This window comes from Sus scrofa, chromosome 8, assembly GCF_000003025.6.
Source record: "Sus scrofa isolate TJ Tabasco breed Duroc chromosome 8, Sscrofa11.1, whole genome shotgun sequence".
Taxonomy (NCBI): Eukaryota; Metazoa; Chordata; class Mammalia; order Artiodactyla; family Suidae; genus Sus; species Sus scrofa.
In genome coordinates, this window is record NC_010450.4 from 80,860,312 (window position 1) to 80,878,003 (window position 17,692).

The 17,692-nt window shown below is 42.5% G+C and overlaps 1 protein-coding gene across 4 annotated transcripts in view; it reads right to left on the reverse strand.

Moving 5' to 3' along the window:
• ARHGAP10 (Rho GTPase activating protein 10) overlaps positions 1-17,692 on the reverse strand; it is a 349,503-nt gene that overhangs the window by 185,313 nt on the left and 146,498 nt on the right. For all 4 annotated transcript variants that reach the window (XR_002346408.1, XM_021100659.1, XM_021100661.1 and 1 more), the window contains exons 8-10: positions 16,321-16,450; positions 12,273-12,379; positions 9,861-9,955 (exon numbers count right to left, since the gene is read on the reverse strand). Coding sequence is in view for 3 of the 4 variants with exons in the window: in XM_021100659.1 (XP_020956318.1) it covers positions 9,861-9,955; positions 12,273-12,379; positions 16,321-16,450 (332 nt within the window). In the remaining variant the exon portion in view is untranslated. The remainder of the gene's footprint in view (positions 1-9,860; positions 9,956-12,272; positions 12,380-16,320; positions 16,451-17,692) is intronic.

Sequence of the window (17,692 nt, forward strand, 5' to 3'; positions counted from 1 at the left end):
AGCAAAATGGGAAGCATTTTCTTTAAGCAGTGCCTGGATGGGGTGTGTGGGAGAACCTCACAAAATGGCAATTATTGATCAAGCAAGTGTGCGGGGTCACAGTACAACGTGGGATGTGGCAAGCGTGCAAGGAAATGAAAAGCACCTTAGGTAACAAAACTGTCCAGGTGAGGGGAGGGGGGATATTTCCCCGTTTTTGGAAGCAAAGCTGCACCTCCCGACAGCCTAGAGCTTGCCGTGGGAAAAGAACAGAGACAAAATGCTCTTCTACAACCTATTCACGAGTGACGTGATCATTTCACAGCCCATGGTATCTCAAGTGTGGCTGGCTTGAGGGAGTAAATGTTTATAGTTATTTTACCAGCCTTATTTTAGTTGTGGTAAGTATTTCTTAACTTGCAGCTGTGTTCCTTTTCTTCAGCTTTACTGATATATAATTCACACCATAAAACCCACCGAGAGTGTACAGTTCAGTGGCTTTTCATATAGTCACAGAGTTGTACAACTATCACCAAAATCAATGACAGCATTTTCATCACCCCTTACAACAAAACAAAACAAAACACCCATTAGCCATTACTCTTTATTTCCCTCCAAACCCCCAGCCTTGGACAACTACTCATCTGCTTTCTGTCCATAGAGATCTGCCTGTCCTGGATGTTTCATATAAATGGAATCATACAACACATAGTCTATTTTTTATTTTTATTTTTGGCCGTGCCTGCAGCATGCAGAAGTTCCTAGGCAAACTGGTGCCACAGGAGTGACCTAAGCCACAGCAGTGACAACACCAGGTCCTTAACTTTTAGGACTGGCTGCTTTCACCCAGCAGACTGCTCTTGAAGTTCATCCACACCGTATGCAGCATGTTGCCGAGCGGTCTGATGATGATTCCAAATCTTCTTATGATGAAAAGGAAGCTGTTTTTAAGAGTAAAGTTGTTTTTCAAGAATGAAGTTATCGTTTTGCTATAAAAGTGAGTATGTGAGTCAGGAGGGATCATCCATATCTGTCATTGCTGAAAGCACTGAGCAGCTCAGCTAGTGAAGGGCCCTACTCGGGGCTGATCAGTAAGAACAGGTGGACAGGCGACCATGGAGAGCGCGCGCTTTGGATTCTGAACACACAGAGTTTGTGACATCGACCCGAGAGTGGTCTGGGCAAGGCTACCTGCTGCTGATCTAAAGAGCTTTCTGATGACCCTGGGGCGTTAGCTCCTGCGGTAGTCAAGGTGACTCTTTTACCAACAGTGCCAAAAGCCAGGCAGCAGCTCCACGAAGATGATGCTGTCCATCAACACTGGCTCCTTAGTTCCCTAGCAACCGGGGATGTCCCACTGCTGCCCTCGGTTGGTCAAGCGGTCTCTCCCAAGAGCCAACTCATAGAAAGGTACACCTCAGCTACATGTGGACTTTATTCCCTTCGTCTTCCCTTGCTTGGAATGACAGTGCAATTAATCTATTACTGCTTTGGAGTACGTAACATCTTTATTAGTTTATGAAGAGATATCCTGTATCCTACATGCTACTGGCTTGTGAAAGTATTCTAATTCCCACAGTGAACCTGTGTGAAATATTGGCAAGGAATCTGAAAAAGAATGGATACGTGTGTGTGTGTGTGTGTGTGTGTGTGTGTGTGTGTGTGTGTGTGTGTGTGTGTATAACTGAGTCACTTTGCTGTACACCTGAAACTAACTTAACATTGTCAACCAACTATACTACAATAAAAGTTAAAATTAAAAAAATAAAATATTGCCAAAGACAATCTCAAGCTCTGGGCATAATTTGCTTGAAAATGAAACACAGAGTGTATTAGTTCCTCATTTCTGTCTATTGCCAAATCCTATTTCATCATGTAGATGCACCACTGTTTATCTGTCTATCTATCACTTGATGAATACTTGGGTTGTTTCTACTTTCTGGCTGTTGTGAATAGCGCTTCTGTGAACATTCCTGTGCAGGTCTTTAGGTAGAGACAGAGGTTTTCATTTCTCTAATTTATATAGCTAGGAGCAGAATTTTCTGGGTCACATGGTAACTTCATGTTTAATTTTTTGAAGACCTGACAAATGTGTTTCAAATCAGCTATATCATTTCAAATTTCCACTACCAGTATGGAAGATTTCCAATTTCTCCACATCCTCACCCATATTTGTTATTATCTGCCTTTTTGATTAGAGTCGTCCTACCGGGAGACTCTCATCACAGTTTAGATCTGCATTTCCCCACTAGCTCATGATATTAAACATTTTTTCGTATGCTTATAGCCACCGGTATATTTTCTTTGAAGAAATGTCTAATCCAGAACATTTGCCCATTTTAATTTGACTGTCTTTTTTTCTGTTTTTCAGACATAGGCTTGGCATATCAAAGTTCCTGGGCCAGGGATCAAATCCAAGTCAGAGCCACAACCTATGCCACAGCTGGGGCAATGCCGGATCCTTAACCCAGAGCGTCAGGCTAGGGATCAAATCAGAACCTCCACAGAGACAAGTCAGACTGTTAACCCACTGTGCCAGAGCAGGAACTACTTATTAGGTGATGAGTTCTTTCTATATTCTGAATACAAGTTCCTTTTCAGACGTACCATTTGCAAGTATCTTCTTCCATTCTGTGGATTGTCTTTTCACTTTGCTAATGGCATTCCTAGCGTATGTGTTCTTTTTATTTTTTTTGGCTGCACCTGCAGCACACAAATGTTCCTGGGCCAGGGATTGAACCTGAGTCACAGCAGTGACAATGCCTGATCCTTAACCCACTCTGCCACTAGGAAACTCCAGCATGTATGTTCTTAAAATTCTCCCTCTTAACTAAAATAATCAAAGTAACCTTTCGGTGAACTGAAGGAAGAAAAATGAAGCACACATCCACCTAACTATTGATAATAAAAGCAGTAAAAGGCTAGTTAGGGAGTTCCCATCATGGCGTAGTGGAAGCAAATCCGACTATGAACCATGAGGTTGCTGGTTCAATCCCTGGCCTCACTGAGTGAGTTAAGGATCCAGTGTTGCCGTGAGCTGTGGTGCAGGTCACATATGCAGCTCAGATATGGCATTGCTGTGGCTCTGGTGTAGGCTGGAGCTGCAGCAATTCGACCCCTAGCCTGAGAACCCCCATATGCTCCAAGTGCAGCCCTAAAAAAGGAAAAAAAAAAAAAAAAAAAAAGGCTAGTTGGAAACCAAACCCAGCCTTCTCTTCTCCACTTCAGTCTCAGTAATAAATTCCCCAACTACAACAATAGCACAGGGATGTCTGGAAACAAAAGACAGCAGTTTCCCTGCCTCAGCACTTCCCAGCTTCCCTTGCAGCTAGGTTCCTGAAAGCTCCATTCAGGCCAATGGTATATGAGTGAAAGCGGTGTGTGCTTCCTCTGAGAAGTGCTCTAGCAACAAGAGACGATGTTGTGTACCAGATGGGAGCCTGCGTCCTGGACCTACATGACAAGGAAAGTAAACCATGCGCAAGAAGCAGCAGTGCTGACACCGAGAAGCACAGCAACCCTGATCTGACCACCTCTAGGCTTCTCAACAAAGAGAAAAAAAATAATAACTTTTTTTTTTTCAGGGCGTTCCCGTCATGGGGCAGCAGAAACGAATCCAACTAGGAACCATGAGGTTGCAGGTTCAATCCCTGGCCTCGCTCAGTGGGTTAAGGATCTGGTATTTCCATGAGCTGTGGTGTAGGTCCCAGATGCAGCTTAAATCTGGCATTGCTGTGGCTGTGGTGTAGGCCGGTGGCTACAGCTCCAGTTAGAACCCTCGCCTGGGAAACTCCCATATGCCACAGATGTGGCTCTGAAAGGACAAAAGACAGTAGTAATAATAATAATAATAATAATAACCCTTTAAATGGTTTAAGCCATCTTGTTTTGAGTTTTTCTGTTACATGCCATCGAACACAACCCAAATTCATGTGACAATTAAATGAGAGCTCCTGATTTACAGCTACACAGATCAAAGGCAAGGCCAGGCTCCACTGTGCTAAAGTATTACCATTTGTCACAATGTTACCTGCTTTTCCAACACAGGGAATAAAAAATAGCTAAAAAAGGAAAGAAGACAAAAAACATTACACATATGCAATGAAACCGCTATATGGAGGTACGCAACAGGAATTCTGCGCAGACTCCATCAGAAACCCATTTGCAACACCCACATGCTTCCAAATGGGCTACATTTATTTTCTTTCAGCAGAAAGTAAACCCTGGAGCTCCCAGTGCCACGGTGCATACAGAAGGTCAGTTCACTGACTGTTACCTGAATGAATCTAATCCCAGTTCTGTCACTTCTAAGTAACAATTCCATTTCATTTAATCCAGTACAAATGTGGTGATGCCCACCACATACAAAGCATTGCATTTACAACTGCAGAACCAAGTAATACTAAGATGGGGTTCCAACCCTGACGGAATTCATAATCTAAGAGACAAGGAACAAGGTACTTGTAATTCCCAATAGTCTATCCAAAAATCAGGGAAACAGACAAAAGAAGAGCCTATCTCATTCAAACTTTTCACTAAATAATGCCTTCAAAACCCCAGAACTCGGGAGTTCCCTTTGGTGCAATAAGTTAAGCATTGTCACTGCTGTGACTTAGGTTGCTGCTGTGGTATAGGTTCGATTCCTGACCTGGAAACTGCTACATGCTACAGGCACAGCCAAAACCAAAAAAACAAAACAAAACAAAACAAAACCCACCAGAATTCAGGTGGAGACCTCAGAATACACCAAATTTTGCTCCCAAAGTGGGAGACCAACAGCAACACATTAACAGTGGAAGAACCTAAGGGCCCCCCGACACAAACACACCGTCCACTGGTAACATCAAACCCAAATAGATGGTTCCCTGTTCAGAAATGAGGAAATAAACCAAAGACAACAGAAGGCTGTAATTCAACTGAAAAGTCGTGTGATCCCAAAGACTCAAGGAAATACATACATGAAGGAAGTTATTTTCTTAGGCGCTTGGGAAAAGACTTACCATCAGCATGCATTACTTTAAAAAAAAAAAAGATTTACATATATTAGCATTTATATGATAAGGGTGAACTAATATACTTATATAAAATTTTGGGTCCATAAAGAGTGTATATACCTCCCCCTGAAAGAATTCTTTGAAATTTTACAAAAACCAAGCCATCTCTCCCACTCCCGTTCTGTTCAAAATGCCTATCACACATCCCAGAAGCCACTGAGTCAGCAGTTGGACATGAGAACGTGGATGTCAGGGAAGAGATGCATGTACGGATAATGAATGTGGGAGTTACCAACATATGGACGGCACGTCAAGTCCCAGGGTTGGATCATTAGGGTTAGAGATCTAAAGACTGAGCTCCAAGAACTGCAAGGTCAAGAAGCCTCGGAAATGAGCAACTAACTGGCAAAGGAGTCTAAAAACTGAAAAGCCAATGGGGTGAGAGCAAAAGCGGGCAGGCGTGACACTACAGAACCAAGTGCAGCAAGTGTGTCACAGAGGAGAGGGTGGCTGGTCCGGTCAGACGCCACTGCCAGGAAAGAACGGGAGGGCTGAGGACTGTCAGGTGGACTCAGCACGCGGAGGTCGTGATGCCCTTGGCAGAAGTATCGCAGTGGAAAGGGGGAGACAAGGGCCTGATTGGAGAGAAAAGGGGGAGGAAATGGGAGACACGAATATGATAGCCTTTTGAAGAATTTCTGTTGTCGATGGGCAAAGAGAAAGCGCAGTGGACAATAGGGAAAACTGGTCAGGACAGGGCTTTTTCCCCTGGTGATGGTTGGTGGTATTTATTTATTTATTTTTAAAGATGGATGAAATTCGGAGTGTGTTTTACACCGATGCTCATCATCCAGTGGGAAGAAGGGCCAAAGTGGTGTCAACAAGAAAGAAAAGGAAGAGGTGCTTGGGTGACATTCTGGAGGGGGGAGTGGGGAGGAGGGAATGGAAACAGCTGGGCAGAGCGGCCGGCCTCGGTCAGAAGCAGAGATGGGAAGGCACTGAGGATGGAGGGGGTGGGTATACAGGGCACTGGAAGAGCTCTGCAGATTCTTTCTATTGTCCCAGCAAAATCAGACCCAAAATCATCAAGAAAGGGAGGCGGCGTAGAAGCTTAGAGAGACAGGAGAAAATGAAATCTTCATCAACCAGGAGAATGAAGGGACTAAGCCAACCAAACATGATTTGTGGTTAAGAGGATAGCTTATTTATACCGGTCATGAACCTGAGGTCATCTCAGTGAACGTGGCTGAATGCATCTCTCTAGAAAGACAGAAGGCAGAGATGACATCTACGGAAGTCGGGGTTGTGCACACAAGGACAGCAAGGGCAGAGAAGGGCCAGAGAGTTGAGAGTAATGAAAAGAGCGACTTTAATGACGGGGAAATTCACACCTGGTGAGGAAAGAGCTGGGGGAGGGGCTGGGAACAGCCGCATCGGCTGATGGCTGATGGCAGGCCTCGACGGGAAGCTAAGGACACCCACACAAGAGGAAGCGGCCAGAGGATAGAAGGTGGTGTCAGAAGGAGAAAGCCTTGCAGCCGAGATGACAGGGGGGTGCAGGCCCTCGTAATGACAAGATCAGAGGAGTGAGCGTGAGAGGAATGGCTGAGAGAGGGTGACGGACAAGGTACCTGAAGGAGAGGAGGCCAGGGAGAAAGAAGTCAAGTCCTAAAAGAAGTGACACAGAAATCACCAAGACTATTATTATAAAGCGAACCGAATTGGAACTGGCCCACATAAAGAACCAAAGATGCTACAAGTCATTCAAAACACAGAAAAAGGTGAGACAAATACAGACGGCAGAGAGAGACATTTTGAGTGTGAAACCATGTGAAGGAACAGAGAAAGACAAAGATGGGAAATAACGCTGAAGGAGCAAAGGCTGAAAATGGAGAGGTCCCCAAAACTGGGGAGAACTGGCATGGTTGCCTGGGATCATCAAAGGATGGGAGAGTTGCAAGAGCTAGAAGGCAAGCTCCACATCACATGCTGCTGAAGCTGCCACATGTGGCACCCAGCTTCCACCCGGCTGTGTAACTGGATGGCCCACAGCAGTCTAACTCGACAGGACCACAACTGAATTCAGTATCTTCCTCCATCCCTAGCCCTCCTGTGGTTTCCATCTTAGTAAATGGCACCACCTAGTTGCTCAAGCCAGAAAACCTTTTCCTCCTTCACCCTATGCTCCAACATCCAATTTGTCTCCAAATTGATCTCTAAAACTCTCGCTGGCCTCACTTTCTTCCTCCACCACCCCAATCCATAACCCTTCCAACCAGGCTTATCATAGCTAAACTTGTTCTACTTGGGAGTTCCCGTTGTGGCTCAGTGGAAATGAACTCAACTAGGATCCATGAGGATGTGGGTTTGATCCCCAGCCCTTCTCAGTGAGTCCGACACAGCCATGAGCTGTGGTGTAGGTTGCAGACACGGCTCAGATCTGGCGTGGCTGTAGCACAGGCCAGCAGCTGCAGCTCCAATTCAACCCTGAGCCTGGGAACTTCCCTATGCTGCACCTGCAGCTCTAAAAAGCAAAAAAATAAATAAATAAAAATTTTAAATAAAAAATAATAATAGGAGTTCCCGTCATGGCTCAGTGGTTAACCAATCTGACTAGGAACCATGAGGTTGTGGGTTCGATCCCTGGCCTTGCTCAGTGGGTTAAGGATCTGGCATTGTCATGAGCTATGGTGTGGGTCACAGACGCGGCTCAGATCCCGAGTTGCTGTGGCTCTGGCGTAGGCTGGCAGCTACAGCTCCGATTAGACTCCTAGCCTGGGAACCTCCACATGCCACGGGAGCGGCCCTAGAAATGGCAAAAAGACAAAAATAAATAAATAAATAATACAAATTGTGCTAAAACAATATAAAAAAGAACTAGAATTACCCTTTCAACACAAAGCAGATTAACCTCATTTAACACATTTCTTAGTAGACAGCACTGCTGACTCTCCAGCAATTACTTAGGAAACGACATGCTGACATGGTTATATGCTGATGCTGCAGCATAGTGGTTAAGAGCTTGGGTTCTAGAGACAGAATCCAAGAGTTCAAATCTCAGCTCCTCCATTTACTAGCTACATCCCCTCAGAAGACGTACTTAAGCTGTCTACACCCCTCATCATAAAATGAGAAGGACAACATCTATCTGATAGAGCTGGATGGAGGGTGAAATGAGATCAAACACAGAATTCATTTTTTTATTTTCATTTATTTTTTTTTGGCCACTCCCACTGCATGTGGAAGTTCCCAAGCCAGGGATCAAAACCGCGCCATGGCAGCTATCCAAGCGACAGCAGTGACACGCCAGATCCTTAACCTGTTGAGCCACCAGAGAACTCCAGGAATTTAGAATGCTGTCTGGCACTTCGGGAAAACTCAATAAATGCATACCAGGGTGTGTAGACACCCATATTTACACTCAAGTTGTATTATATAGCCTGAATTGTTTCTTCAAGTTTCTGAACCAGTCCTTACAGGCTTGAAATTTAACCTCTTTCACAATGACATCCTCTTTTATTTTTTTTCCAATCTTGGCAAAATGCTTATTAAACCACCTGTCCTTTTCACAGTCACCCCATTTTTATCATGGTACATAAGAGCACATTTTTATGGGCCTGGTCTTCGATTTATCTATTGGAAAGAAAAGCCCCCCTCTGTACCAGCCCCACAGACTTAGTTATATCACCTGAGGAAAAAGGAAGCATTAATTATTTTTGCATTCTTGGGTCCTGACCTAAAATGAATTTCTGTTTAAAAAACCTCATATAGTACACTTTTAAAATGAAACAGCATTCTCTAAAGACCATTTTTGCTGGGAATTCTCATTGTGGCTCAGCGGAAATGAATCTGACTAGTATCCATGAGCACACAGGTTCGATCCCTGGCCTCACTCAGTTGGTTAAGGATCTGGCATTGCTGTGGGCCAGTGGCTATAGCTCCAATTTGACCCCTAGCCTGGGAACCTCCATTTGCCAACGGTACGGCCCTAAAAAGACAAGAAAAAAAAGACTATTGTTGCCAAGACCAGGCCTGGCAAGGAACCTCCATACTGTCAGCCATTAAAAGAGAACTATTATGGAATTCCCACTGTGGCACAATGAGATCAGCAGCATCTTTGCAGTAGCAGGGCACAGGTTCGATCTCCAGCCCAGCAGTTAAAGGATTCAGTGTTGCTGCAGCTGGGGAGTAGGTCACAACTTTGGCTCAGATCTGATCTCTGGCCCAGGAACTCCATATGCTGGGGAGTGGGAGGTGGGGGCGTGCAAAAAGAGAAATATTCTAAGAATACCACGATTTTCCTTAGTACTACAGGAGGACACAAATAAATATCAGACTAGCAGTAATACTGACAAAGGAGATTTGTTTTTCTTTCTCTCTTTTTTTTTAACTTCTTTCTGTCTGGTAAAGATTCTTTTCTAACTGAAAAACTAAAAGTCAACAAGAAAAAAGCTAACTAGACTTTGAATAAACAGAGTTTTGCCTATGACAGTCCATCACATACAGAATATATACATGGAAAACTGCCCCCCACACAAAAGAATGCTCTTCTGTATTAACAGCCTCAGCCACCTTTCTGTAGTTTTGTCACCCACTTCCTAACTTTCATGCACCATTCTTTTAGTGCCACAAATTAGGCTTGGATTAACAATGAAATGCTCCAAGGTCATTTTTTAAGTGACAATACTAGTTCAAGTGACTCCAAATTTCAGTCAACACTAGGCTATCACTCCACAGCTAAATACAGCAACCAAGACAGAACAGCCCACAGAGAATACACAGCCTAGAAAGGTAGCAAGATTACATTCGTCCAGGTCAAAGAAACCTCAGTTGCAGTGAACTTCTTTTTTTTTTAAATGACTCTTTTCATGAAGTCCAATAACTTACCGGTCTGCTGTTTCTACATCGAAACAAAATCTTCTGTCAATGGAGTCAGCGTGCCTTCTGGTACATTCTTTCAAGAAGAACACTTCTCCATCCCCCTGCAAAGAATCATTTGAAACTTTCTCAAAATCCATAGTATCAACAAAGAGATCAACAATACCTTGATAAAAAAATAAAATGAAAAATATTTTTTAAGAAACCATATTCAGTTAAACACCCCAAGGCAGAGGCAAGGTTTGAGTTTTAGATTCCTCAGTTTTACGCTCTTTTGAACCCGTTTACCTAGTCATTATTTAGAATTGTAGCCATTTTTGTCATTCTTCTTAAGGTTTTCCAGATCCTGCTTTTATTACAGTTAACATCGAACCAGACCTCACAAGCGCTAATTTTAAAAGGTGAATTAACAATACTGTCCATGTGTCTAATATCTGTTATTCTCTTATTTGTACGCTCATTTAAAAAATGATAAGGTGTTGCATTTCATATTACACGATACCCAGTGAAAGAGTCAGTCAGTATGCGACCTTTTCTGACCTATAAAAACTTCGATTCCATAGGAATCTATCTAAAAGTACACCAAGGACCTTGGATCATCTCAAGCTAGAACCATTCAATGGATGTGGGTTTGCCCTTTCCTAAGTGAATCACTCTGAAGTTATTTTTACTGACTTTTGGTTTAAATATAGTGCCATTTTACCTCACTAAACCATTCTTTCTAAGAGCATTAAAAAGAGGTAGAAAACAGAAGACCAAAGCAATGCAGAAACAGGTTCTCCGTAAGAAACCATAAAGAGCCTGAGTAAACACTCCTAGAATATTTTAACATTTTCTGGAATATGAACATCTCTAATATTAAATATTCAGATACAAAAATATTCAGAATATCAGAGGCATTGTTATAAATATTATATATGTATATAATTTTTTTTTTTTTTTTTTTTTTTTTTTTAGTTTTTAGGGCCACACCTGAAGCATATGGAAGTTCCCAGGATAGGGGTTGAATTGAAACTACAGCTGCCAGCCACAGCCACAGCCACACCAGATCCAAGCTGCATCTGTGACCTATACCACAGCTCATAGCAATGCCAGAGCCTTAACCCACTGAGCGAGGCCAGGGATCAAACCTGTGTCCTCATGTATCCTAGTTGAATTCGTTCCTGTACCACAACAGGAACTCTGGAGTCATTATATTTTTAATGCATTTTTTTTTATCATTTAGTGGCTATAAAACAGAATGACATTACTAAGGAGACACGTCTTAGGATGTGAGTTAGCCCTGATAGGAAACACACCCTAATCTCATGCTCAGTTTTAACCCCAACACCATCCGAGAGTGACAGCCTCACTTTCTTTTGCTCTGGCCTTAACTGTCTATGTCTATTTCAATATTACTGGGCCCCAATTGTTTACATCTATTTCAATATTATGAAAACGTGTTTGTATTATAGCAGCTTTAACTATTTTTTAGGAAGGTGCAAAGTATGTATTGACGGAAGTGAACTTGGATTACTTCGGTATTCACATAAGCAAAATGATGCCCATTCACCCAGCAAGCAATGAATTAACCTTCTAAACTGTGTTACCTGGTATGTTGAAGATGAGCAGGAAGAGCTTTGTTTTGACTATTATTGTTGCAGCTTCTGCTTAAAACACATACCAAGTGGGATGGCCGGGGACTTTGGGGTCAGTAGACAGATGCCAACTATTGCCTTTGGAGTAGATAACCAATAAGATCCTGCTGTACAGCACAGTGAACTATATCTAATCACTTATGATGGAACATGTTGGAGGATAATGTGGAAAAAAAGAATGTATAAATGTATAACTGGGTCACTGGGCTGTACAGCAGAAATCGACAGAACACTGTAAATTAACTATAATTAAAAAAAAACATTTTAACTAAATTGAAAAAAAACAACTCACAAAGACCGACTCTCCTACCCAGTCAGTTCATGTGGGCTTCTCACTCTTCCTGCTACCCTGAGTTGCTTTGCTGTTTATTTCTATGGGAGGCGTAAACGAAATGGGGAGACTCTAAGTGAGAACATCAAAATCTAAGTGAAAACCCGTGAACTTCATTACAGATCATCTTCTCTATAATGTGTGCAGGCTGTGAATTTACGTGTGCCCATCAGGCCTCCCGTGTAAAGGCTGACAGGCAGCCCCCCGAGTCAAGAAAGCTTGTTATAGGTGTTAACTGCATCTTCAGTAACAGGGACATCCCAGGATGCTACTCTCCTCTTAAAAAAAAAAAAAAAACTGACCATAAAAACCCATGTAAACAATTCAAAAAACACAGCAATTGTTTTCTGGCCTATTTTATTTAGAAAGGAAAAAAAAAGATTTTTCATCATGAAAACGATACCCTCGAAGATCACCTCCCAGAGAAGACAGAGCATAAAAGCAAATACTTACAAGTTTCCCCCCAGATCTGTGCTCAAACGGGATGATATTAAGCTTCTTGGCCGCTTTCCGATACATGCAGTAGTGTTTGACCCAGCTGGAACCAAACGGGGGAGGCCCTTCAACGAGAAACAGAATTCAACATTTTTTCCTCCTAAATAAGCAGATGTCAAGGGAACAAATTGGCAACACGGTTGGTCTAAGGCAAGAGAAAAGCTGGGGGACATAAGGCTCATAGGGAGAGTTCAAGGAAAGGACCTAACATTTTTTTTTAACACAGAAGCACTTGAAAGACACTTTTCACATCATTTGCTAGACCATCATCTCATACCTGAAAATCTCTTAGTTGTAAACTATATGTTTTGTTTGTATCTAAGTATGGGGAGCTCATGGGGGTTTCAAGAATTGCAGTGAAGATATGTGATGGTTTTGGATTCAATTCTGGCCCCTCAAAAAGGACAGAATTGTAGACTCACAGTGCAGAAAAGCCTTTAGTCTAGAAATCCACTTAGTGTTTTAAGCCTATAGCACCTTATAAGCAGCTGTCCTTACTAACAATTATAAAAGCAAAGCTTCAAAATGAAATAAAAAGAAGATTGGCATGAGCTGTCCACATATGCACCAGAGCATCCTCAGAACCACTTTTTACCTCTCGTTAAGTCAATAACTATTACAACTATCAAAGCTCTTAAAAGACACGGGTCTAGGAGATCCCGCTGTGGTGCAGTGGGTTAAGAATCCAACTTCAGAGGCTCAGGTTCAATCCCCAGTGGGGCACAGGGGGTCAAAGGATCCTACATTGCCACAGCTGGGGCCCAGGTCATAACTATGGCTTCCATCTAATCTCTGGCCCAGGAACTTCCATATGCCTCAGGGCAGCCAAAAAAAAAAAAAAGGAAGAAAGAAAAAAAAAAAAAGGTCTAAGTCAGGGGAATCAGCATCTAAAATTTCAAGTGCAAATAAAGGTCCGAACATAGAAGAAAAGTTAAGCCCAACACAATTTGATCATTTTTTTCTTTTAGAAGGAAAGGCATCAAATTTTAAAAAGTTTAATAACTATTACCACCATCATTTCATCTAAAAACAAAGCCTCTATATCTATAAATCAACAAGGACAAACTTAGGAGACGGAAGAGAGACTCATTTAAAAGAAATGCATTCAGGAGTTCTCATTGTGGCACAGTGGTTAAACGAATCCGACTAGGAACCATGAGGTTTCTGGGTTCGATCCCTGCCCTTGCTCAGTGGGTTAAGGATCCAGCATTGCCATGAGTTGTGGCGGACGTGGCTCAGATCCCACGTTGCTGTGGCTGTGCTGTTGACCTGCAGCTACAGCTCCGATTAGACCCCTAGCCTGAGAACATCCATATGCCAAGGGAGCGGCCCTAGAAAAGGCAAAAAGACAAAGAAAAAAAAAAAAGAAATGCATCCACTTTTCCCACGTTCCCACTTGGAAGGTGGGAAAAGAGGAAAGGGGTCACTAGCCCCCAAAAACCTCATCTCAGACCATCATCATTAGCACAAGGACCAGAGTTCAGGAACATCTGGTATGCATGTTATCAATAAATAGCAACACTTGTACTGTGCTTTATGGTTTAAAAAAATAGTGCAGAGGTATTTCGTTCAATACCAAGAAATAATACATGAAGGAGGGATAAGAATACAGTTGCCTTTTTAATGTAAAAAAAAAAAATTTTTTTTGGTCTCTTTTTTAAGGCCGAAGCTGTGGCATATGGAGGTTCCCAGGCTAGGGGTTGAATTGGAGCTGTAGCCTCTGGCCTATGCCACAGCCACAGCCATGCCAAATCCAAGCTGCATCTGTGACCTACACCACAGCTCATGGTAATGCCAGATCCTTAACCCACTGAGCAAGACAAGGGAACAAGACAGGGATGGAACCTGCGTCCTCATGGATACTAGTCAGATTCATTTCTGCTGAGCCATGATGGGAACTCTTAAAAAAAAAAAAAAAAAAACTTAAGCTTACACAATATGCCTCGGAAATGACAAAACCAAACCTCACAGTCTTTTGCCCCGAATATCAAGGTTGTCCCACTAATTAAGCTGCCATCCCCTCCTGACACCACCTGACCAAGCAGCTCTCAGCATGTAGGTTCATGATGGATTTTCACATCGTCCAAGCTTCCAGCAATACTGAGGGAGTGGGTGCAACAGAGGCTCCAGTCTCAGCAATTCCAGCATTTGAGAGTCATCTGATACAGACGACATCATTTAGTCCTCAGTGCTTCCACGCCCCCACTGGTAAATGGGCACCTTACATGTCTTAGGGTTTTTAACGACAAGCTGGGTAAAGAGTTTAGCAAAGTACCTGGCACACAGTTAACAAGAGAAAAACTCTGTCACTACAGCATTTGTTGGGTTTTTTTCCGTCCAATTTCAGGCCAATTTCTCTCAAAGCCAAGGAATTAAGCAACGTTTATAAATCTAAAAATTTTTTTAAATTAAGTAAAATAATAAAAATTAAAGTCTCCTGTGATTTTTCACTTGGGCATATAATACAAAAATTCTAGCCTTCTCATGCCTCTACCCAGTATTTTAACTTAGTTCTTTCAAATTAACAATTTAAGATTAAGGAGACTTAAAAATTAGAAAAATATACCATGTCACATAACTGTCCTTCCTAAGACATGAAAAGCAAGCCCACATGAAATCAGGGCAAATGGAAAAAGAACCACCAGTCTGCTGTCTGCATGCAACACACCACTGATAACACTGATGTTCACTGAATTCCTCTCTCTCTGCTACTCAGCTGGTTGCTTTGAACGTCCAGTAAACCAGTCACACTTAATGAAAACTGTAAAGCCTCCTGACCAGGCAAGGGAGGGTAAGGATGCTAACAGGGAATACAGAAACATTTCCACATACTCCTCCTTCCACTAATTAGCAATCAAGCTCTACAGATAAAGAGGTAAACTCCAGGCACTTTATCATTAAAATAAGACTGAACTGTCAGAAATCTGAAAGTGTTTTGGGGTGCCTTAATTTCAAAGTAAGGCTACTCCATGCACTGCCTATGCATGAGGACAGCAACGAGACTGAAAAATTCAACGAGCCAAGTTAGGGCGCCATCTAGGAATATTTTTTATAGCCATGAGCAAATTGCCCTGGTAATTTCAGTAAAAACAAATGACCTCAGGTATGGAAGGAAATGATGTGAAAGAAGAAGAGAAATATGTCCTTCTTGACTTTATTATGGAGAAATAGGGTTATGGGAAGGGGGTACACCTTTATATGAATATGTGGGTATTGGGGGGGTGGTTGGTCAGAGTGGGAGTGGGTGGTAACAATGAGAGTGAGAGGAAAGAAGGGGAAAAGGTAACACTCCACCTTGCTTTCAGCCTGCCACCAAATCCTGGCTCCCTTGCAAGTTTTAACAGAATGAGGCACAGAATTCGGGGGTGTGGCTGGAAAGCAGGGTGCTCACAGATCTCCTAATCCGATAGGCGCCTCCCTAGTTCCCCCTCCACAACAGTCTCCCCTTTTCCCTGGAGGGAAAAATGTGTTTTCCCCCCAAAATGCAACATACACCTTCTAGGATAGGAGAGAGCAAAGAGAACAGAAGGAATAATTATTCCAAAAATATCAGAGTAATTACAGTAAGCATTTTCAAATTTTTTTTGGCCACGTTGGAGGCATTGGGTTCCCAGGACAGGGATCGAAATCACGCCACAGCAATAACCTGAGCCACAGCAGTGACAACTCCAGATTCTTTTTTTTCCTTTTTAGGGCTGCACATGAGGCATATAGAAGTTCCCAAGCCAAGGGTCAAATCGGAGGTGCAGCTGCCACCTTATACCACAGCCACAGCAATGCCATATCTGAGCCGTGTCTATGACCCACACCACAGCTCACAGAAATGCCAGATTCTTAACCCACTGATCAAGGCCAGGGATCGACCCCACGTGCTCATGGATACTAGTCGGTTTGTTTCTGCTGTGCCACAATGGGAATTCCAACACTGGATCTCTAACCCACTGTACCACCAGAGAACTCAAATAATTTTTAATTAGTTATTCATCACTGTTGTCAAGCCACTTACTTTTTTCCTGTATGTACAAGTAGCCTTCCGCTGTGAACTGACTTGCTCTTTTATGGTCCTTGGGATTTTGTCTAATTTTGTTCATAAGCTCTTCGACTTCTGACCTTGTTCCTTCAAAACGATTCCGTGTCTGAAATGGATTTAAAAAAAAAAAAAATCATATATACATGTTAAGTTCCTACATTAGCTTCTTCGTGTATATTTTTAAGTTTCTGGATAACTATAATCAAATTTACAGCATTTTTCTGTAAGTTTCTCAAAATATACCCATCCTGTCCAGTGTGTCTCTGGGTTGAAATTTTTTTTTTTTTACTTTCTTTTTTAAAAAGTTTTATTGAAGTGCAACGTTACAATGTTGTGATAATTTCTGCTGTACAGCATAGTTATTCAGTTACATATAAAGACGCATCCATTCTTTTTTAGATTCTTCTCCCAACAGATTATCACAGAATATTGGGTAGCATTCACTGTGCTACACAGCAGGTCCCCATTGGCCAATCGCTCCACACACCACAGTGTGACATATTTTTCTTTGTTGAGAAAAAAAAAATAGTGGTTAGCAACCAAGGTTACTAGAAGATTATTTACTTATGAAGCTCTCTAACGTTAAGAATAATTCTCAAAAAAAAAAAAAAAAAAAAAAGAAAGGAGTTCCTATCGTGGCGCAGTGGTTAATGAATCCGACTAGGAACCATGAGGTTGCGGGTTCGATCCCTGGCCTTGCTCAGTGGGTTAATGATCTGGCATTGCCGTGAGCTGTGGTGTAGGTCGCAGACATGGCTCAAATCTTGCCTTGCCAGGGCTCTGGCGTAGGCCAGGGGCTACAGCTCCAATTCGACCCCTAGCCTGGGAACCTCCATATGCCGCTGGAGCGGCCCAAGAAATGGCAAAAAGGCAAAAAAAAAAAAAAAAAAAAAAAAAAGAATAATTCTGTTGGAGCTCCTGTCATGACTCAGCAGTAACGAACTGGACTAGAATTCATGAGGATGTAGGTTTGATCCCTGGCCTCGCTCAGTGGGTTAAGGCACCAGTGTTGCCATGAGCTTCAGTGTAGATCGCAGATGCTGTTCAGATCCTGTGTTGCTGTGGCTGTGGTGTAGGCTGGCAGCTATAGCTCCAATTCGACTCCTAGCCTGGGTGCTTCCATGGGCTGTGGGTGCAGCCCTAAAAAGAATAAAAAAAAAAAAAAAAGAATAACTCTATTATTCAACATAAGAATTCCTGCCTGCGGGTCTCATGGTATTACTAAATCTTAGATTTTTTTTTAAAATAAATCATCAAATATCTACTTGGGAAAGCTTTCCCTGGCAGCAATCAATCTGACTCATTACTATAACATCAGCAATATGTCTAAGTGCTCAGAAGCTGGAAA